The sequence below is a fragment of the Salmo salar genome, chromosome ssa15 (assembly GCF_905237065.1).
Source record: "Salmo salar chromosome ssa15, Ssal_v3.1, whole genome shotgun sequence".
NCBI classification, from domain to species: domain Eukaryota; kingdom Metazoa; phylum Chordata; class Actinopteri; order Salmoniformes; family Salmonidae; genus Salmo; species Salmo salar.
Window position 1 is genome coordinate 27521373 of NC_059456.1, and position 24304 is coordinate 27545676.

At 44.5% G+C, this 24304-nt stretch overlaps 1 protein-coding gene across 1 annotated transcript in view; it reads right to left on the reverse strand.

Moving 5' to 3' along the window:
- The window catches only part of LOC106571163 (glutamate receptor ionotropic, kainate 2), a 171613-nt gene that overhangs the window by 14959 nt on the left and 132350 nt on the right, over positions 1-24304 (reverse strand). Inside the window, exons 14-16 of the mRNA XM_045695592.1 lie at positions 6269-6387; positions 3947-4164; positions 3240-3465 (exon numbers count right to left, since the gene is read on the reverse strand). Of these exons, the coding sequence (XP_045551548.1) occupies positions 3240-3465; positions 3947-4164; positions 6269-6387 (563 nt within the window). The remainder of the gene's footprint in view (positions 1-3239; positions 3466-3946; positions 4165-6268; positions 6388-24304) is intronic.

Below are 24304 nucleotides of genomic sequence, written 5' to 3' on the forward strand. Positions count from 1 at the left end.
CTTGTGAGACCATATGCTGGTGCGGTTGGCCCTGGGTTCCTCCTAATGCAAGACAATGCTAGACCTCATGTGGCTGGAGTGTGTCAGCAGTTCCTGCAAGAGGAAGGCATTGATGCTATGGACTGGCCCGCCCGTTCCCCAGACCTGAATCCAATTGAGCACATCTGGGACATCATGTCTCGCTCCATCCACCAACACCACGTTGCACCACAGACTGTCCAGGAGTTGGCGGATGCTTTAGTCCAGGTCTGGGAGGAGATCCCTCAGGAGACCATCCGCCACCTCATCAGGAGCATGCCCAGGCGTTGTAGGGAGGTCATACAGGCACGTGGAGGCCACACACACTACTGAGCCTCATTTTGACTTGTTTTAAGGACATTACATCAAAGTTGGATCAGCCTGTAGTGTGGTTTTCCACTTTAATTTTGAGTGTGACTCCAAATCCAGACCTCCATGGGTTGATAAATTGGATTTCCATTGATTATTTTTGTGTGATTTTGTTGTCAGCACATTCAACTATGTAAAGAAAAAAGTATTTAATAAGATTATTTCATTCATTCAGATCTAGGATGTGTTATTTTAGTGTTCCCTTTATTTCTTTGAGCAGTGTATATATATATATATATATATATATATATATATATATATATATTCCATTATCAGTATCAGTGTCCACTACTAATAACCATACATAGAAATATACCCTCAGTGGCCAGTTTATTTGTTATGTACACCCATCTAGTACCGGGTCAGTCCCCCCTTATCCTCCAGAACAGCCTGAATTCTTTGGTGCATGGAAATGTTGCTCAATTGATATCAAGGGACCTAACCTGTGCCAGGACAACATTCCCCACACCATTACACCACCGCCACCAGCCTGTACCGTTGACACCAGGCTAGATGGGGCCATGGACTCATGCTGCTTACGTCAAATCCTGACTCTGACATCAGCATGAGGCAACAGGAACCGGGATTCATCGGACCAGGCAGTATTTTTCTACTCCTCAATTGTCCAGTGTTGGTGATCGCGTGCCCACTGGAGCCGCTTCTTCTTGATTTTAGCTGATAGGAGTGGAACCTGGTGTGGTCGTCTGCTGCAGTAGCCCATCTGTGACAAGGACCGACGAGTTGTGCGTTCTGAGATGCCAGTTTGTCACTGTTGTACCGTTATTTTCCTGTTTGTGACCTGCCTGTTAACTTGCATGATTCTTGAAAGTCTCTTCTGACCTCTCATCAACGAGCTGTTTTCGCCCACAAGACTGCCGCTGACTGGATGTTTTTTGTTTGTCCCACCATTCTATGTAAACCCTTAGATACTCTCGTGCGTGAAATACCCAGGAGGGCGGACATTTCTGAGATACTGGAACCGGCATTCCTGCCACCAAAAACAGCAGAGTCATATCAGCAACACACAGTATCCCTGCAGACCCATAACCACCCCTACTACCGTAAATTCCGGACTATAAGCCGCAACTTTTTTCCCAGGCTTTGAACCTCGCGGCTTAAACAATGACGTGGCTAATATATGGATTTTTCCCGCTTTCAATTTGATTTTCTCCAAAAAAACACATTCTGTGACGTGCTCAGTTTTTTGGCGGCATGAAGCTTTCATTAGACCAATGAAATTGCCGAACGGGTTAAGGTCAAACAACTTTTTTGTTTACTGTTTAGATTAAATCGAGCTCTCTCAAACTTCCCATCATTCTGATTACGGTAGTCATTTTGTCACCCTCGTCATGACAAAGACACGGAGAAATGCATATGATGCAGCTTTCAAGTTGAAGGCGATTGATCTGGCAGTTGGAAAAGGAAATAGAGCTGCTGCACGGGAGCTTGGTCTTAGTGAGTCCATGATAAGACGTTGGAAACAGCAGCGTGAGGAATTGACTCAGTGCAAAAAGACAACTAAAGCTTACTGCAATTTTTTGTTGTTGTTGTTACAATCCGTGTTTCGTTAAAGCCTATTTATTTTTGTTACAAGCCGTGTTTCGTTAAAGCCTATTTATTTTTGTTACAAGCCGTGTTTCGTTAAAGCCTGTGTAAAGTTCATTTCTTTCAATGTACCGGTAGGCACCTGCGGCTTATAGACATGTGCGGCTTATTTATGTTCAAAATATATATATATTTTTAATTCAGTGGGTGCGGCTTATATTCAGGTGCGCTTAATAGTCCGGAAATTACGGTAATCAACAGTGGACAGGTCCAGATGTGAAAAGGGAGAATGTTTTGATGGCGTTCATAATGCTGGTGATCGATATGGCCATTATGGGGTAGGGCTAGTTGTCTGCAGCCTCATCACTAACCCTAGAATTAGAAAACACTAGCAACAGCTTTCCTCCTGTTTCCTCTGGAGTCCATGAGATGTGACCTGCACACATACAGTATACAGTATGGGCTGTATCAAGCGTTTCAGAGTAGGCGTGCTGATCTAGAATCTAGGTACCGCATTTACATTAGATTTTATTCATTATTATCCGAAATATGATACGTTTCAGGAATACGGGCCCTGCACCTTCTCTGTTGTACAGAATCGTTACCGGCCAAGGAAAAAAGATGTCCCAACAGAAAAAGCTGGTTATGTGTGGTGGATTATCATATACCGTACGTGTCAAGTGTAACAGTGTTAACACATTCCAACTGAAATGCCAGAGCTCAAACTGTTACTTCGTGATCCTGTAGTTATCTATGTCAGGCATGGTATTTTCACATTTCAAGTTGTACAAATAAAATAAAAGTTCATCACAAATACAATTATCTTAATGTGTAGGGAAATTCTAGATACTGTGTGAAATTCCTAAATCTTTCTTATTGTCCATTTCCCCTTCACTTTAACCCTTACCTCCTGACCTCATTCATAACACTTCCTTGTTTGACCCTTTCAGTTATCTGTCTCCAACAGTCCAAACTCCAACCCTCATTTATCAGCTTGCTCTGATATTTATTTTTATTTTAACTTTATTTAACTAGGCAAGTCAGTTAAGAACAAATTCTTATTTTCAATGACGGCCTAGGAACAGTGGGTTAACTGCCTTGTTCAGGGGCAGAACGTCAGATTTTTACCTTGTCAGCATTCGATCTTGCAACCTTTCGGTTACTAGTGCAACGCTCTAACCACTAGGCTACCTGCCACCCCGATAACATACATTGCCATTGACAGGTAGAAGGGGATATAGGAGTTATAAGCGATTTAGCCAATATGGATGATAGACTATATAGACAACAAGGACAATAGACGTTACCCATGGGTGTCCCCACTCCGTAGGCCTTGGAGTCAATGAGGCCTCCTATCTGGGTGAGGTTGCAGTTGCGCTGGGTGACGAACTCGATGGTGGTGGACTCCATGAGGAAGGCATAGTCTGAGGTGAGCACGCGCTGGATTCCTGCGTCAATGTCTTTCACCATCACTGACGATCGCCGGCTGTTCATGAACTCCCACATCTTATCGTAGGTGGAGATCTTAGTCTTCTGAGAAACGACCGGAGGAAGAAAATGTGACAGATGAATTCCAACTCTTCTAATGATAGTAATGAATAAAAGCAGGGTTGAGTCCAACCCTTCTTCTAGAGATCTGCCGTCCTGCAAGCTTTCGCTCCAACACAAATATAGCATACCTGATTCTACTAAATGGCTCCTCATCAGAACCTTAACCCGCTGAATCAGGTGTGTTACATTTGAGTTGGAGCAGATGCCTTTTTCCACAGCAGACACCTATTAAAATGACTAGCACTTTCCATGTCAATGTGACCTTGTAAAATAAAGTGTTACCATGCTTGATTTAACGGCATTGCAAGAAGTACGATGTAAAGAACAACAAAATAACTTGTGTGAAAAATATCAATATTTTCAACAGCATAAGAAAATACAGTTTGGACTGGTTTCTCCACAACCACAACGCCTCAGAAGACAACTTGTCGCGGACAGCCCAATGGTTCGCCCAGCTAGCTACCTTAAAGAAGGTCATGGTTGATCCGTCCTCCACCACTCCGTACAGGATCTTGGTCTGTTTGGCCAGGTCATCGGCTGAGTCGATGGGCGACTCCATGCGCTCCACGGTGAGGAAGGCAGCCAGGTTGGCCGTGTAGGAGGAGATGATGATCAGGGTGAAGAACCACCAGATGCCTCCCACAATCCTGGTGGACAGGGCCTTGGGCATGAGCTCTGAGCCTGGGTTAGAACGGGAGGAAAGGTGGGTAGGAAGTGGAGAAAGATAAACAGACTTCCAGAAGATGCAGCTGAGAGAAGATAGTATCTCTATGGAGAAGATATCCACACACTGTAGTGGGTAGCATCTACAAAGTTCTATGGGAGTTGTTTGGGGTGTATATTGTGCACTGTGGATCATCCGGAAGTAGGCCGAATACAGGCACCTGAGACAGTCCGTCTGAGACCAAGAATGGTTGATAGGTGTTATACTAAAGCTGGTACTTGGGAATTAAGGGTCTGGTTTCCCAGACCAGATTAAGCCTACTCCTGGACTAAAAAAGCATGTTGAATGAAGAATATCCATTGACAGAGAATTTTGGTTCTAAAATAGGCTTCACCTGGTCCAGGAAAGATGTACTCATTCAACTTACCGTCCGTTATCACAAATGAGTCACATCTTTGAACTTACATGTTAACATTTTACAATAAGCAACTTTTGTGGAAACAGACAACCTGGTTGGGTCTGACTGTCATGTACCCAAGATAACCTCACATCCTGACTCCATGTCCCACTACTCTCTGGGTGCTGATTGGCTGTGGGCAAAGGGAGAGTACTCTGTGTAGTGGCACATGACACCAACCTGGCATTGTATTTTGGGGGGAGGGGATCAGCATCAACATTGCAAATAGATAGCGGCTTCTATTAACGCAATTTTCTACATAATTTCCAATCCCCCATATATATTTTTTTATATACACACTACCGGTCAAAAGTTTTAGAACACCTACTCATTCAAGGCTTTTTCTATTTTTAAGATGTTTTACATTGTAGAACAGTAGTGAAGACATCAAAACTATGAAATAACACATATGGAATCATGTAGTAACCAAACAAGTGTTAAACAAATCAAAATATATTTCATATTTGAGATTCTTCAAAGTAGCCACCCTTTGTATTGATGACAGCTTTGCACACAATTGGCATTCTCTCAACCAGCTTCATGAAGAATGCTTTTCCCACAGTCTTGAAGGAGTTCCCACATAGGCTGAGCACTTGTTGGCTGCTTTTCCTTCACTCTGAGGTCCAACTCATCCCAAACCATCTCAATTGGGTTGAGGTCGGGTGATTGTGGAGGCCAGGTCATCTGATGCAGTACTCCATCACTCTCCTTCTTGGTCAAATAGCCCTTACACAGCCTGAAGGTGTGTTTTGGGTCATTGTCCTGTTGAAAAACAAATGATAGTCCCACTAAACACAAGCCAGATGGGGTGGCGTATCGCTGCAGAATACTGCAGTAGCCATGCTGGTAAAGTGTGCCTTGAATTCTAAATAAATCACAGACAGTGTCTGTAATTGGTGTGCTTTGCTGGTGACACTGTCTGTGATTTATTTAGAATTCAAGGCACACTTTACCAGCATGGCTACTGCAGTATTCTGCAGCGATACGCCACCACATCTGGCTTGTACTTAGTGAGACTATCATTTGTTTTTCAACTATCATTTTCCTTTATTATTTTCCCCTAACCCTACCACCCCTCCCCTAATTGGAGTAAACTAATGGACAACAACACTTAGACTTCTACTTCCAGCTTATACATACTATATATATTTTAGGTACACAGTATATTTTACATTAGTTATCTTTTGTTTGTTTTTAGGCCAATCCTTCATATCCTTCATATTATTATTATTTGTCCCACTTTAATTGACCTGCATCTTTTAAGGCTAAACTAAGCCTTTTATAAGCCCTTTATAAAGCATGTATAGATGCTTCGTAACTCTTTTTTTCTTTCCACCTACACTATTAAGAAAAAACTGTTCCAAAATTGTTCTTCGGCTGTCCCCATATGAGAACCATTTTTGGCTCCAGGTAGAACCCTTTTGAGTTCCATGTAGAACCCTCTGTGGAAAGGGTTCTACCTGGAACCAAAAAGGGTTCACCTATGTAAACAGTCAAAGAATCCTTTTCGGTTTTCGATAGCACTTTTTTTTCTAAGAGTGTAGCAGCACACACCCAGAGACCCCTGTGTGTAGCCCGGAGCCTGGCCTAAAACCTTGGCCCTTGGCCCCCAGAGAGAGTAGGACACAGAGATAGCCACAGCACCAGCAGGCTGAGGCAACTACCTTGCTGCATGAGAGCCCCGACGCCGAACCAGAAACTATTGAGCAGTGTAAAATTGTTTTCCACCACGTCCGAGTCTGGGTTGCACGGATGGGGGTTGTACCACTCGTATGGGCTGAACCTGTGGTTGGAGGGAACACACAGACAGTTCAGTCAAACAGAATAACATTTGTGGCCTCTACAATCTCTTCTCTATCCAGTTAATCACACCAAATTCCTTTACTTAAAAAAAAGAACATCGCTTGAGGTCGATTTCCTAAAAATAGATACATGTATATGCAGAGTCAAATTCCTGTTAGGCTGAGAGAGGATCTCATGTCAGATGATTTGGAACTAATATGGCTACAGGTTCATCTACCTCACCTAAAGCCTATTCTTGTAGGACATTTCTATAGACCAACAAGTGCTAAAAGTCAGTATTTGGACTATATTGTATGTGTGAAATGTTGGATAATGTAAGTGATATCAACAGAGTTGATGACTGGTTGTCATCAAGCTGCCTACTGAAAAAGAAGCTCCAAGCTGTAACCAGTGCCTGCAATCTGGTTCAAGTTATCAATCAACCTACCTGGGTATTTACAAACAAAACAGGAACTTATCCACACCCGTATCCACATGCGCCAATCAAGAAACGGACTGTTAGAACTGCGAAATCCCCATGGATAGATGAGGAAATGAAAAACGATATGGCTGAGAGGGATGAGACAAAGGGAATAGCAAAAAAGTCTGACAACACAGCAGACTGGCAAACGTACTGTCAACTGAGAAATCAAGTAAATAAACTAAACAAAAAGAAGAAGAAATTTACTATGGAACAAGGATAAATTATATAAAGAATGATAATAAACAGCTCTGCAGTACTTTAAATGAAATTCTAGGCAAAAAAAGCTAACTTGGTTCCATCCTTCATTGAGGCAGATGGCTTGTTCGTAACTAAACCCTTTGATATTGTCAACCACTTTAGTAACTTTTTTGTTGATAAGATTAGCGAACTTAGGCATGACATGCAAACAACAAATGCTGAGCCTTCATAGTCATACATAATGGACTAAATAATGAAAGACAAGCACTGTAGTTTTGAGTTCCACAAAGGGGGTGTGGAAGAGGTGATATTTTTTTGCAATCTATAAATAAGGCCTAACCACCTGGTACCGACAACCTGGATGGTAAATTGCGGAGGTTGGTAGTGGAATACATTGTGACTCCTGTTTGACACATCTTCAATTTAAGCCTAGAATACCCAAGAGTAGCAGAGCACCCTTTAATGGTTCAAACAGCTGACCAATCAGCCTGTTGAAAGTGCTTAGCAAACTTTTAGAAGAAAATGTGTTTGATCAAATACAAAGTTATTTTACAGAAATCAAATGAACAACAGAGTTTCAGCATGCTTATAGGGAAGGGCACTCAACATGCTCGGCTCTGACACAAATAAGAGATGATTGGCTGAAAGAAATTGATAGAAACTGTCTCTGCCTAGCTTCTGTCTCTGCCTCCCCTGTCTCCACTGGGATTCTCTTACTCTGACCCTATTTCGGGGGCTGAGTCACTGGCTTACTAGTAATCCTCCATGCCATCCCTAGGAGGGGTGCGTCATTTGAGTGGGTTGAGTCACTGATGTGATCTTCCTGTCCAGTTTTGCGCCCCCTCTGGCTTGTGCGGTGGAGGAGATCTTTGTGGGCAATACTCAGCCTTGTCTCAGGGTAGTACGTTGGTGGTCTGTTGATATCCCTCTAGTGGTGTGGGGGCTGTGCTTTGGCAAAGTGGGTGGGGTTATATCCTGCCTGGTTGGCACTGTCCGGGGCTATCATCGGACTGGGCCACAGTGTCCCTTGACCCTCCCCCGTCTCAGCCTCCAGTATCTATGCTGCAATAGTCTATGTGCCGGGGGGCTAGGGTCAGTCTGTTATATCTCGTGTAATTCTCCTGTCTTATCTGGTGTCCTGTGTGAATTTAAGTATGCTCTCTCTAATTCTCTCTCTCTTCCTCTCTCCCTCCCGGAGGACCTGAGTATCTGGACCATGCCTCAGGACTACCTGGCCTGATGACTCCTGGCTGTCCCCAGTGCACCTGGTCAACTATTCTGCCTGCGGCTAGGGAACGCTGACCTGTTCACCGGACATGCTACCATGTCCCGGACCTGCTGTTTTTGACTCTCTTTCTCTACCGCACCTGCTGTCTCGACCTCTGAATGCTCGGCTATGAAAAGCCAACTTCCATTTACTCCTGAAGTGCTGACCTGTTGCACCCTCTACAACCTCTGTGATTATTATTTGTCCCTGCTGGTTGTCTATGAAAGTTTGAACATCTTGAAGAACAAACATGTACTCTTATAATCTCCATCTGGCACAGCCTGAAGAGGACTGGCCACCCCTCAAAACCTAGATGTCTTCCTAGGTTCCTGCCTTTCTAGGGAGTTTTTCCTAGTCACCGTGCTTCTACATCTGTCTTGCTTGTTGTTTGGGGTTTTAGGCTGGGTCTCTGTATAGCACTTTGTGACAATTCATTTGATTGTGGGAGCTGTTTTGTTAGACTTCAGTGCAGCTTTTGATGTCATTGATCATAACCTATTGCTGAAAAAATGTAGGTGTTATGGATTTGCATCCTCTGCCTTATTATGGATTGACAGTTAGCTATCTAATAGAACACAGAGGGTTTTCGTTAATGGAAGCCTCTCTCATGAAAATTCAATTGAGTGTGGTGTACCTCAGGGCAGCCGGCTAGGGCCATTATTGTTTTCTAATTTTACAAATGCCCTTCCACTGACCTTGAATAAAGCCTGTGTCTCTATGTACGCGGATGACAGTATACACGTCAGCTGCAACAGTAAAATAAATAACTTAGAGACTTAACATAGAATAGGTAACTAGCAATAGGCTGGTGCAAAACATGTAAATAACTGAAAGCATAATGTTTTAGACAAATCACTTGCTCAACGCTAAACCTCGTTTAGAGCTATTATTGATTAATGTGGCTATTGAGCAAGTTTAGGAGACTAAACTGCTGGGTGTCACCCTAGATAGCAAGCTGTCATGGTCAAAACATATAGACTCAATGGTTACTAAAATGGGAAGAAGTCTGTCCATGATAAGGAGTTGCTCTGTCTTCTTGACAGTCCTACAGGTCCTAGTTTTGTCACACCTGGACTAATTCCCAGCTGTGTGGTCATGTGCGGCAAAGAAGGACATACTGTAGGTAAATTGCAGTTGGTCCAGAACAAAGCAGCACGTATTGCACTTAGATGTACACAGAGAGAAAGTGTCAGTAACATTCATGTCAGTCTCTCCTGGCTCAAAGTTGGTCTTTGTGCGAGGTATTGATGTGTTGAAGGTACCCAACTGTCTGGTCAATCTAGTTGGCACACAGTTCGGACACAACACAAGACATGAAACCGGAGGTCTCTTCACAGCCCCCAGTTGCAGAACAGATGCTGGGAAATGCGCAGTATAAAATAGAGCTATGACTACATGGAACTCTCTGCCACCCCAGGTAACTCAAGCTAGCAATGAAACCAGCTTCAAAAACAGGGAAAAGACCACCTTACTGCACAAAGTGGACTGTGACACAGCCATTGTATATATCTTGTATTGTAATTTGCAATGTACTATGTATTCGACCTAGATATTGTGTGTACTGATATGTAGGCTATGTGTGACGTTTTAAATGTATGTATTTCAGTCCATGACTAATAATGTTCTGTACTATGTATCCTGTCATGTTTCATGTGGACCACAGGAAGAGTAGCTGATGCTTTTGCTGAGGCTAATGGGGATCCTAATAAATACCAAATAAATACCAAATACCTGTGTTGTAGTACTCGACCACATATTGAGTGTCTCTGTCTTGTCTCTGATAAACACTGCTCAAAAAAATAAAGGGAACACTAAAATAACACATCCTAGATCTGAATTAATGAAATAATCTTATTAAATACTTTTTTCTTTACATAGTTGAATGTGCTGACAACAAAATCACACAAAAATAATCAATGGAAATCCAATTTATCAACCCATGGAGGTCTGGATTTGGAGTCACACTCAAAATTAAAGTGGAAAACCACACTACAGGCTGATCCAACTTTGATGTAATGTCCTTAAAACAAGTCAAAATGAGGCTCAGTAGTGTGTGTGGCCTCCACGTGCCTGTATGACCTCCCTACAACGCCTGGGCATGCTCCTGATGAGGTGGCGGATGGTCTCCTGAGGGATCTCCTCCCAGTCCTGGACTAAAGCATCCGCCAACTCCTGGACAGTCTGTGGTGCAACGTGGCGTTGGTGGATGGAGCGAGACATGATGTCCCAGATGTGCTCAATTGGATTCAGGTCTGGGGAACGGGCGGGCCAGTCCATAGCATCAATGCCTTCCTCTTGCAGGAACTGCTGACACACTCCAGCCACATGAGGTCTAGCATTGTCTTGCAATAGGAGGAACCCAGGGCCAACCGCACCAGCATATGGTCTCACAAGGGGTCTGAGGATCTCATCTCGGTACCTAATGGCAGTCAGGCTACCTCTGGCGAGCACATGGAGGGCTGTGCGGCCCCCCAAAGAAATGCCACCCCACACCATGACTGACCCACCGCCAAACCGGTCATGCTGGAGGATGTTGCAGGCAGCAGAACGTTCTCCACGGCGTCTCCAGACTGTCACATGTGCTCAGTGTGAACCTGCTTTCATCTGTGAAGAGCACAGGGCGCCAGTGGCGAATTTGCCAATCTTGGTGTTCTCTGGCAAATGCCAAACGTCCTGCACGGTGTTGGGCTGTAAGCACAACCCCCACCTGTGGACATCGGGCCCTCATACCACCCTCATGGAGTCCGTTTCTGACCGTTTGAGCAGACACGTGCACATTTGTGGCCTGCTGGAGGTAATTTTGCAGGGCTCTGGCAGTGCTTCTACTGCTCCTCCTTGCACAAAGGCGGAGGTAGCGGTCCTGCTGCTGGGTTGTTGCCCTCCTACGGCCTCCTCCACGTCTCCTGATGTACTGGCCTGTCTCCTGGTAGCGCCTCCATGCTCTGGACACTACGCTGACAGACACAGCAAACCTTCTTGCCACAGCTCGCATTGATGTGCCATCCTGGATGAGCAGCACTACCTGAGCCACTTGTGTGGGTTGTAGACGCCGTCTCATGCAACCACTAGAGTGAAAGCACCGCCAGCATTCAAAAGTGACCAAAACATCAGCCAGGAAGCAGGAACTGAGAAGTGGTCTGTGGTTACCACCTGCAGAACCACTCCTTTATTGGGGGTGTCTTGCTAATTGCCTATAATTTCCACCTGTTGTCTATTCCATTTGCACAACAGCATGTGAAATTTATTGTCAATCAGTGTTGCTTCCTAAGTGGACAGTTTGATTTCACAGAAGTGTGATTGACTTGGAGTTACATTGTGTTGTTTAAGTGTTCCCTTTATTTTTTTTAGCAGTATATTTGTACTTGGTCTTGACTCGGTCTCGGACAGTGAGGACACCTAATTTCTTGCTGAGACCAGCCGAGACGAGCGGAGTAAAAAACTCATAATTATCAGCTTCCATTCAGGCACCGCATAAAATCGCTTTGCCAGGCCAAGTATAAATAAATATATACACTGCTTTATGTATAGGCTTTCAGTGGTGAACCTTTAGGCCTTCAGTGGAGAACCTATAGGCTTTCAGTGGTGAACCTTTAGGCCTTCAGTGGAGAACCTATAGGCCTTCAGTGGAGAACCTATAGGCCTTCAGTGGTGAACCTATAGGCCTTCAGTGGTGAACATATAGGCCTTCAGTGGTGAACCTACTGTATAGGCCTTCAGTGGAGAACCTATAGGCCTTCAGTGGAGAACCTATAGGCCTTCAGTGGTGAACCTATAGGCCTTCAGTGGTGAACCTACTGTATAGGCCTTCAGTGGAGAACCTATAGGCCTTCAGTGGAGAACCTACTGTATAGGCCTTCAGTGGAGAACCTATAGGCCTTCAGTGGAGAACCTATAGGCCTTCAGTGGTGAACCTATAGGCCTTCAGTGGAGAACCTACTGTATAGGCCTTCAGTGGTGAACCTATAGGCCTTCAGTGGTGAACCTATAGGCCTTCAGTGGTGAACCTATAGGCCTTCAGTGGGGAACCTATAGGCCTTCAGTGGTGAACCTATAGGCCTTCAGTGGTGAACCTATAGGCCTTCAGTGGTGAACCTATAGGCCTTCAGTGGAGAACCTATAGGCCGTCAGTGGTGAACCTATAGGCCTTCAGTGGAGAACCTATAGGCCTTCAGTGGTGAACCTATAGGCCTTCAGTGGAAAACCTATAGGCCTTCAGTGTGTGACAGGTTAGTACAATGGTGAACCTACTGTATAGGCCTTCAGTGGTGAACCTATAGGCCTTCAGTGGTGAACCTACTGTATAGGCCTTCAGTGGAGAACCTATAGGCCTTCAGTGGAGAACCTACTGTATAGGCCTTCAGTGGTGAACCTATAGGCCTTCAGTGGTGAACCTATAGGCCTTCAGTGGGGAACCTATAGGCCTTCAGTGGGGAACCTATAGGCCTTCAGTGGTGAACCTATAGGCCTTCAGTGGTGAACCTATAGGCCTTCAGTGGAAAACCTATAGGCCTTCAGTGTGTGACAGGTTAGTACAATGGTGAACCTAATATATAGGCCTTCAGTGGTGAACCTATAGGCCTTCAGTGGTGAACCTAGTGTGTGACAGGTTCATGATTCTGAAAAGACAGCAACGGTAATACCAGCACACTCATGTAGGAGGGAGCACTTTTTGAAAAACACAAAGGGTCAGTGGTGCAGTCGAGGGTTTACGCGGGTATAAGCGGTATACCCACTTTCTTTTCAGTGGGCATTGCTTATACTCACTTTTTAATCCCTACTTATGCATATCAAAGTAGTGTAGTGGAGGTATACGACTTATCAATTATGTAGTACAATAAATCAATCATGCACAAAGTAGCCTACACAATTGCAAAGCATGTGAAATATATTCACATGTGCGCCGCACACATAGCCTAGTTTCAGCAGAATTTAATCTGCAGGCAGTAAGTGTGCAGCTCTCAACTTGTTTTGTCATGGAGCAGCTCACAGAAGAATGACATCGGTATCTGGTAGGGTAGGAAAGATGTTTCAACAGTAAATGCTAACTAAGCCAACAATGGGCATGCAAACCAGATATTGAAATAGTCAGAAGTGTTGGTTAGTAGGCTATTTGTGATGTGCAATTGTCATGTGCTGTTTGCATCAGGGGCGTAGACATGGATGGGCATGGGTGGACAGAGGCCCACCCACTGGGGAGCCAGGCTCTCACATGCCCACCCAATCAGATTGATGTGGTTTAAGCATTGTTGTGGACTTAGACCATCACATTTGTCAGTGGTGAACCTTTAAAAGAAAAAAGGTATGATTTTGAGAGTGAAAATCTGAATAATCTATAGGAGAAAAAAAACAAGAAAAAAGGCTTTTTCACACAGGGTGCCTTTCCTTCGCTGGGCGGGCCGTTTGAGAACTTTGTGGCAAAATTAGAGTATACACACTTCTGCTGGCACCACTACACCCCTGCATAGAGCCGATGGAAAGAGAGCAGTCACACACAGCATGATGTTAAAGGATAAGCAGTCCATAAACTCTGACATAATAAGCCAGTAGGTCCCAACCATAAGAATACAAAAACACAACCACTAAGCATTTCCCAATCTAAATGTACATCTAAGCATTTCCCAATCTAAATGTACATCTAAGCATTTCCCAATCTAAATGTACATCTAAGCATTTCCCAATCTAAATGTACATCTAAGCATTTCCCAATCTAAATGTACATCTAAGTATTTCCCAATCTAAATGTACATCTAAGTATTTCCCAATCTAAATGTACATCTAAGTATTTCCCAATCTAAATGTACATCTAAGTATTTCCCAATCTAAATGTACATCTAAGTATTTCCCAATCTAAATGTACATCTAAGCATTTCCCAATCTAAATGTACATCTAAGTATTTCCCAATCTAAATGTACATCTAAGCATTTCCCAATCTAAATGTACATCTAAGCATTTCCCAATCTAAATGTACATCTAAGTATTTCCCAATCTAAATGTACATCTAAGCATTTCCCAATCTAAATGTACATCTAAGTATTTCCCAATCTAAATGTACATCTAAGCATTTCCCAATCTAAATGTACATCTAAGCATTTCCCAATCTAAATGTACATCTAAGTATTTCCCAATCTAAATGTACATCTAAGCATTTCCCAATCTAAATGTACATCTAAGCATTTCCCAATCTAAATGTACATCTAAGCATTTCCCAATCTAAATGTACATCTAAGCATTTCCCAATCTAAATGTACATCTAAGCATTTCCCAATCTAAATGTACATCTAAGTATTTCCCAATCTAAATGTACATCTAAGTATTTCCCAATCTAAATGTACATCTAAGTATTTCCCAATCTAAATGTACATCTAAGTATTTCCCAATCTAAATGTACATGTAAGTATTTCCCAATCTAAATGTACATCTAAGTATTTCCCAATCTAAATGTACATCTAAGTATTTCCCAATCTAAATGTACATCTAAGTATTTCCCAATCTAAATTTACACCCAATGCAAAAAATATTTCACATTTAATTAGCACACAAACTAACTGGTGACCTAAAGTTTAAAGTGGAACTGACAGCGTTTTAACTACTTTGCAGATATGAAACAAACAGACAATCATAATATCAGTCATAAATATCAAATTTCCAGTTTATGCTACAAAACCAACTCTATAAGAGGTTTTAAAAATAGGTTATATTTGGCTCAAAGTTCCATGACGTACACTAAGTTATTTTTGGTAGAATAGATGGATGCAGTTCAATGCATGATTCATATAATTCACCACTACATTTCTTGGTAGTCCAAAAACTATTGCTATCAGGTTGTAAATAACAGCTGGACTGGTACATAGTTTGCTTCCTCCATTCGGGATGCACTGTTTCAGATTCAATGACTCAATATTCTGGACAAAAACAAACGAATGTAACTAAGGCTGGGAATGTCAATACAATCAAACTATCAAGGGCAATGATCACAAATCACTCATAATGTGGCTAATAGGCTAGTGTAACTATTTATGTAGCAAGCTAAAAACACAGAGCCTAACATTAGCTAGATAGCTAGCTTCTTGGAGGATGTCATGTCATCCCATTGGAGGAGTGGGTGAGTGACTGAGTTTTTCCCCTCATATCGTTTTTTGGTGGCTATACACAGCTAGAGATGCAGGCGTCATTGGGTTAGCTACAAAGAACTTAAACGACTCTTATGCAGTTAGCATATCTCCTGCATTCACAAATTCACTCTGGCTATTTACTCCGATTTCAGAGCACTCTCGTCTGAGTGTGCCAAAGTGAAGAACAACTGATGAATTTACGAACGCGCAACACCTGCTGAATATGACTGGTGTCAGTAAACGCAGGCAAAGAAAATAATAGTTAGTCACAAAGCTCTAGATAACATGTAAACATCCTAACCAGCTCTGCTAGGGTGAGTAGGGCATTTTCCGGTCACAACTTGCAGACTTGTTTACGTGCTGCTGTGCGTTTTGTTGCTCACCTTTGCTACCTGACAACTTTACGGTTTTTACTTTTTAATTACCATTTATATTCTTTGTGTTTCCCTCGCTCAACTTTTTTCATTCAACTTTTTCACTCTGGACGCTTTATCTGGATGTGGTTCGTCAGGAACTCCAGCCGAAGCTAAGTAGTAACATTAACATGATGCCTTCTAATTGCAGTCGCTGTACTCATAATATACAGGAGAACAATCGTCTTACGGCGAGGATAGCTTCAGACGCAATCGTTAGGCAAGGGTAATTTCAGTATAGGAAAGGATGAAACAGCATCTGTACCACCAGTAAGTACAGATAGTAGTATAAATCCTCTCGCACAGTCCCCACAGCCGGACAACTTTCTCATGGCTTCTGGAGGGAAATGCTGTAGGAATGCTCAACCAGTGTCGCTCATTCAGCCGACAGAAACTTTCAACCGGTTCTCCCCATTAAGCAGCGAGTCGGAGTCAGAGGCCGAGCCTTCTCTGGTCTCTATTCCTCCCGTTACGGGGTCTGAGACACTGAAGCCTCCCACCATTAGCTCTGACAAATTGAAAACCCTAGTCATTGGCGACTCCATTACCCGCAATATTAGACTCAAAATGAATTATCCAGCGATCATACACTGTTTACCAGCGGGCAGGGCTACCGACGTAAAGGCTAATCTGAAGATGGTGCTGGCTAAAGCTAAAACTGGCGAGTGTAGAGAGTATAGGAATATTGTTATCCATGTCGACACCAACGATGTTAGGATGAAACAGTCAGAGGTCACCAAGCGCAACATAGCTTCAGCGTGTAAATCAGCTAGAAAGATGTGTCGGCATTGAGTAATTGTCTCTGGCCCCCTCCCAGTTAGGGGGAGTGATGAGCTCTACAGCAGTCTCAAAACTTGAAAACAGTTTTCTGCCCCTCCCAAAAGATAGAATTTGTAGATAATTGTCCCTCTTTCTGGGACTCACCCACAAACAGGACCAAGCCTGGCCTGGTGAGGAGTGACGGACTCCATCCTAGCTGGAGGGGTGCTCTCATCTTATCTACGAACATAGACAGGGCTCTAACTCCCCTAGCTCCACAATAAGATAGGGTGCAGGCCAGGCAGCAGGCTGTTAGCCAGCCTGCCAGCTTAGTGGAGTCTGCCACTAGCACAGTCAGTGTAGTCAGCTCAGCTATCCCCATCCCCACAGACCGTGTCTGTGCCTCGACCTAGGTTGGGCAAAACTAAACATGGCGGTGTTCTTAGCAATCTCACTGGAATAAAGACCTCCATTCCTGCCATTATTGAAAGAGATTGTGATACCTCACATCTCAAAATAGCACTACTTAATGTTAGATCCCTCACTTCCAAGGCAGTTATAGTCAATGAACTAATCACTGATCATAATCTTGATGTGATTGGCCTGACTAAAACATGGTTAAGCCTGATGAATTTACTGTGTTAAATGAGGCCTCACCTCCTGGTTACACTCCGCAAAGGCGGAGGTGTTGCTAACATTTATGATAGCAAATTTCAATTTACAAAAAAAACCCAGACGCTATTATCTTTTGAGCTTCTAGTCATGAAATCTATGCAGCCTACTCAATCACTTTTTATAGCTACTGTTTACAGTTCCCTGAATTCCTATCGGACCTTGTAGTCATGGCAGATAATATTCACATTTTTGGTGACTTTAATATTCACATGGAAAAGTCCACAGACCCACTCCAAAAGGCTTTCGGAGCCATCATCGACTCAGTGGGTTTTGTCCAACATGTCTCCAGACCTACTCACTTCCACAGTCATACTCTGGACCTAGTTTTGTCCCGTGGAATAAATGTTGTGGATCTTCATGTTTTTCCTCATAATCCTGGACTATCGGACCACAATTTTATTACGTTTGCAATCGCAACAAATAATCTGCTCAGACCCTAACCAAGGATCATCAAAAGTCGTGCTATAAATTCTCGGACAACCCAAAGATTCCTAGATGCCCTTCCAGACTCCCTCCGCCTACCCAAGGACGTCAGAGTACAAAAAATCAGTTAACCACCTAACTGAGGTACCTCAATTTAACCTTGCGCACCCCTAAAAAACAAAAACATTTGTCATAAGAAACTAGCTCTCTGGTATACAGAAAATACCAGAGCTCTGAAGCAAGATTCCAGAACATTGGAACAGAAATGGCGCCACACCAAACTGGAAGTCTTCTGACTACCTTGGAAAGACAGTACTGTGCAGTTTCAAAGAGCCCTCACTGCTGCTCAATCATCCTATTTTTCCAACTTAATTGAGGAAAATAAGAACAATCCAAAATGTATTTTTGATACTGTCGCAAAGCCAACTAAAAAGCAGCATTCCTCAAGAGAGGATGGCTTTCAATTGTGATAAATTCATGAACTTCATGATCATTAGAAAGCAAATTACGGACTCCTCTTTAAATCTGCATATTCCTCCAAAGCTCAGTTGTCCTGAGTCTACACAACTCTGCCAGGACCTAGGATCAAGGGAGACACTCACGTGTTTTAGTACTATATCTCTTGACACAATGATGAAAATAATCCTGGCCTCTAAACCTTCAAGCTGCATACTGGACCCTATTCCAACTAAACTACTGAAAGTGCTGCTTCCTGTGCTTGGCCCTCCTATGTTGAACATATTAAATGGCTCTCTATCCACCGGATGTGTACCAAACTCACTAAAAGTGGCAGTAATAAAGCCTCTCTTGAAAAAGCCAAACCTTGACCCAGAAAATATAAAAAACTATCGGCCTATATCGAGTCTCCCATTCCTCTCAAAAATTTTTGAAAAAGCTGTTGCTCAGCAACTCACTGCCTTCTTGAAGACAAACAATGTATACGAAACGCTTCAGTCTGGTTTTAGACCCCATCATAGCCCTGAGACTGCACTTGTGAAGGTGGTAAAGTACCTTTTAATGGCGTCAGACCAAGGCTCTGCATCTGTCCTCATGCTCATAGACCTTAGTGCTGCTTTTGATACCATCGATCACCAAATTCTTTTGGAGAGATTGGAAACCCAAATTGGTCTACACGGACAAGTTCTGGCCTGGTATAGATATTATCTGTCAGAAAGATATCAGTTTGTCTCTGTGGATGATATGTCCTCTGACAAATCAACTGTACATTTCGGTGTTCCTCAAGGTTCCGTTTTAGGACCACTATTTTTTAGGACCACAATTTTTTTTTCACTATATTTTTACCAGTACGGAAAAAAAATTATGAAATGTATGCACTCACTACTGTAAATCGCTCTGGATAAGAGCGTCTGCTAAATGACTAAAATGTAAATGTAAAATGTACCTCTTGGAGATGTCATTCGGAAATATAATGTTAACTTTCACTGCTATGCAGATGACACACAGCTGTACATTTCGATAAAACATGGTGAAGCCCCATTATACACTGCTCAAAAAATAAAGGGAACACTAAAATAACACATCCTAGATCTGAATGAATGAAATAATCTTATTAAATATTTTTACCTTTACATAGTTGAATGTGTTGACAACAAAATCACACAAAAATAATCAATGGAAATCCAATTTATCAACCCATGGAGGTCTGGATTTGGAGTCACACTCAAAATTAAAGTGGAAAACCACACTACAGGCTGATCCAACTTTGATGTAATGTCCTTAAAACAAGTCAAAATGAGGCTCAGTAGTGTGTGTGGCCTCCACGTGCCTGTATGACCTCCCTACAACGCCTGGGCATGCTCCTGATGAGGTGGCGGATGGTCTCCTGAGGGATCTCCTCCCAGACCTGGACTAAAGCATCCTCCAACTCCTGGACAGTCTGTGGTGCAACGTGGCGTTGGTGGATGGAGCGAGACATGATGTCCCAGATGTGCTCAATTGGATTCAGGTCTGGGGAACGGGCGGGCCAGTCCATAGCATCAATGCCTTCCTCTTGCAGGAACTACTGACACACTCCAGCCACATGAGGTCTAGCATTGTCTTGCATTAGGAAGAACCCAGGGCCAACCGCACCAGCATATGGTCTCACAAGGGGTCTGAGGATCTCATCTCGGTACCTAATGGCAGTCAGGCTACCTCTGGCGAGCACATGGAGGGCTGTGCGGCCCCCCAAAGAAATGCCACCCCACACCATGACTGACCCACCGCCAAACCGGTCATGCTGGAGGATGTTGCAGGCAGCAGAACGTTCTCCACGGCGTCTCCAGACTCTGTCACGTCTGTCACATGTGCTCAGTGTGAACCTGCTTTCATCTGTGAAGAGCACAGGGCGCCAGTGGCGAATTTGCCAATCTTGGTGTTCTCTGGCAAATGCCAAACGTCCTGCACGGTGTTGGGCTGTAAGCACAACCCCCACCTGTGGATGTCAGGCCCTCATACCACCCTCATGGAGTCTGTTTCTGACCGTTTGAGCAGACACATGCACATTTGTGGCCTGCTGGAGGTCATTTTACCACAGATAACACTGCTACTCCTACTGCTCTCTCTTCGTCTGCCCACGTGTTCTCGCATACCCCTAGAGCATCGAGCCAGCGGGGTGGTGGCACTGGAATCCTCATCTCTCCCTTAGTGGACATTCTCTCTTTCTCCCCTGACCCATCTGTCTATCTCCTCATTTGAATTCCATGCTGTCACAGTTACCAGCCCTTTCAAGCTTAACATCCTTATCATTTATCGCCCTCCAGGTTCCCTTGGAGAGTTCATCAATGAGCTTGACGCCTTGATAAGTTCCTTTCTTGAGGATGGCTCACCTCTCACAGTTCTGGGTGACTTTAACCTCCCCACGTCTACCTTTGACTCATTCCTCTCTGCCTCCTTCTTTCCACTCCTCTCCTCTTTTGACCTCAACCTCTCACCTTCCCCCCCTACTCACAAGGCAGGCAATACGCTTGACCTCATCTTTACTAGATGCTGTTCTTCCACTAATCTCATTGCAACTCCCCTCCAAATCTCCGACCACTACCTTGTATCCTTTTCCCTCTTGCTCTCATCCAACACTTCTCACTCTGCCCCTACTCGGATGGTATTGCGCCGTCCCAACCTTCGCTCTCTCTCTCCCGCTACTCTCTCCTCTTCCATCCTATCATCTCTTCCCTCTGCTCAAACCTTCTCCAACCTATCTCCTGATTCTGCCTCCTCAACCCTCCTCTCCTCCCTTTCTGCATCCTTTGATTTTCTCTGTCCCCTATCCTCCAGGCCAGCTCGGTCCTCCCCTCCTGCTCCGTGGCTCGACGACTCACTACGAGCTCACAGAACAAGGCTCCGGGCAGCCTGCGGACCTGGCATCCTTTCACTCACTCCTCTCTACATTCTCCTCTTCTGTCTCTGGTGCTAAAGCCACTTTCTACCACTCTAAATTCCAAGCATCTGCCTCTAACCCTAGGAAGCTCTTTGCTACCTTCTCCTCCCTCCTGAATCCTCCTCCCCCTCCCCCCCTCCTCCCTCTCTGCGGATGACTTCGTCAACCATTTTGAAAAGAAGGTTGACGATATCCGATCCTCGTTTGCTAAGTCAAACGACACCGCTGGTCCTGCTCACACTGCCCTACCCTGTGCTTTGACCTCTTTCTCCCCTCTCTCTCCAGATGAAATCTCGCGTCTTGTGACGGCCGGCCGCCCAACAACCTGCCCACTTGACCCTATCCCCTCCTCTCTTCTCCAGACTATTTCCGGAGACCTTCTCCCCTTCCTCACCTCGCTCATCAACTCATCCTTGACCGCTGGCTACGTCCCTTCCGTCTTCAAGAGAGCGAGAGTTGCACCCCTTCTGAAAAAACCTACACTCGATCCCTCCGATGTCAACAACTACAGACCAGTATCCCTTCTTTCTTTTCTCTCCAAAACTCTTGAACGTGCCGTCCTTGGCCAGCTCTCCTGCTATCTCTCTCAGAATTACCTTCTTGATCCTAATCAGTCAGGTTTCAAGACTGGGCATTCAACTGAGACTGCTCTTCTCTGTGTCACGGAGGCTCTCCGCACTGCTAAAGCTAACTCTCTCTCCTCTGCTCTCATCCTTCTAGACCTATCTGCTGCCTTTGATACTGTGAACCATCAGATCCTCCTCTCCACCCTCTCCGAGTTGGGCATCTCCGGCGCGGCCCACGCTTGGATTGCGTCCTACCTGACAGGTCGCTCCTACCAGGTGGCGTGGCGAGAATCTGTCTCCGCACCATGCGCTCTCACCACTGGTGTCCCCCAGGGCTCTGTTCTAGGCCCTCTCCTATTCTCGCTATACACCAAGTCACTTGGCTCTGTCATATCCTCACATGGTCTCTCCTATCATTGCTATGCAGACGACACACAATTAATCTTCTCCTTTCCCCCTTCTGATAACCAGGCGGCGAATCGCATCTCTGCATGTCTGTCAGACATATCAGTGTGGATGACGGATCACCAGCTCAAGCTGAACCTCGGCAAGACGGAGCTGCTCTTCCTCCCGGGGAAGGACTGCCCGTTCCATGATCTCGCCATCACGGTTGACAACTCCCTTGTGTCCTCCTCCCAGAGTGCTAAGAACCTTGGCGTGATCCTGGACAACACCCTGTCGTTCTCCACTAACATCAAGGCGGTGACCCGATCCTGTAGGTTCATGCTCTACAACATTCGCAGAGTACGACCCTGCCTCACACAGGAAGCGGCGCAGGTCCTAATCCAGGCACTTGTCATCTCCCGTCTGGATTACTGCAACTCGCTGTTGGCTGGGCTCCCTGCCTGTGCCATTAAACCCCTACAACTCATCCAGAACGCCGCAGCCCGTCTGGTGTTCAACCTTCCCAAGTTCTCTCACGTCACCCCGCTCCTCCGCTCTCTCCACTGGCTTCCAGTTGAAGCTCGCATCCGCTACAAGACCATGGTGATTGCCTACGGAGCTGTGAAGGGAACGGCACCTCCATACCTTCAGGCTCTGATCAGGCCCTACACCCAAACAAGGGCACTGCGTTCATCCACCACTGGCCTGCTGGCCCCCCTACCTCTGAGGAAGCACAGTTCCCGCTCAGCCCAGTCAAAACTGTTCGCTGCTCTGGCACCCCAATGTTGGAACAAGCTCCCTCACGACGCCAGGACAGCGGAGTCAATCACCACCTTCCGGAGACACCTGAAACCCCACCTCTTTAAGGAATACCTAGGATAGGATAAAGTAATCCTTCTACCCCCCCCTTAAAAGATTTAGATGCACTATTGTAAAGTGGTTGTTCCACTGGATATCATAAGGTGAATGCACCATTTTGTAAGTCGCTCTGGATAAGAGCGTCTGCTAAATGACTTAAATGTAATGTAATGTAAATGTAATTTTGCAGGGCTCTGGCAGTGCTCCTCCTTGCACAAAGGCGGAGGTAGCGGTCCTGCTGCTGGGTTGTTGCCCTCCTACGGCCTCCTCCACATCTCCTGATGTACTGGCCTGTCTCCTGGTAGCGCCTCCATGCTCTGGACACCCATGCTGACAGACACAGCAAACCTTCTTGCCACAGCTCGCATTGATGTGCCATCCTGGATGAGCTGCACTAGCTGAGCCACTTGTGTGGGTTGTAGACTCCGTCTCATGCTACCTCTAGAGTGAAAGCACCGCCAGCATTCAAAAGTGACCAAAACATCAGCCAGGAAGCATAGGAACTGAGAAGTGGTCTGTGGTCACCACCTGCAGAACCACTCCTTTATTGGGGGTGTCTTGCTAATTGCCTATAATTTCCACCTAGGATAAAGTAATCCTTCTACCCCCCCCCCCCCTTAAAAGATTTAGATGCACTATTGTAAAGTGGTTGTTCCACTGGATATCATAAGTTGAATCCACCAATTTGTAAGTCGCTCTGGATAAGAGCGTCTGCTAAATGACTTAAAAATGTGAAATTTATTGTCAATCAGTGTTGCTTCCTAAGTGGACAGTTTGATTTCACAGAAGTGTGATTGACTTGGAGTTACATTGTGTTGTTTAAGTGTTCCCTTTATTTTTTTGAGCAGTATATTAGTAGTGCTTGTCAATTTTTTTTTTTTTTTATGTCATATTCTTTCTGGGGGTGTATATGAATAGATTTGAATAACATTTCATGTTGCTAAAATGCTGTCAGTTCCACTTTAAATGCAACAATGTTTCACACGCATCATTTATTTTCAAAGACATGGCTAACAACAGCAAGTGTGCTGTAATAAAAACCACAGTTCCACTCCCCAGGTGATGATCATTTGAAACTTAACTTCTTGTTGAAAGTTATCTTTGAAAAGGGAGAAGCTAACAAATTAGCAAAAACATCCTCTTTGATAACACCTGCTGCAGCTGCTGCAAACTAGCCGGACACAAAAGCTAGCTAGCTAGACCGTGGGAAAACTACTGCTCGCTATGCTATTAGCCTTCAAGAAGGCAGTTTCCATACGTTTTTGTAAAAACGGTCCCACCCATTAAGTCAAAATGTGATTGGTTGATTCCACTGCCACTCCAAAATGTTGCCCTAATATAGTTGAGTGGCAGATGCCTTTATCTAGCTCATGATGGCCTAGCCAATGGCTGACTTAGCAAG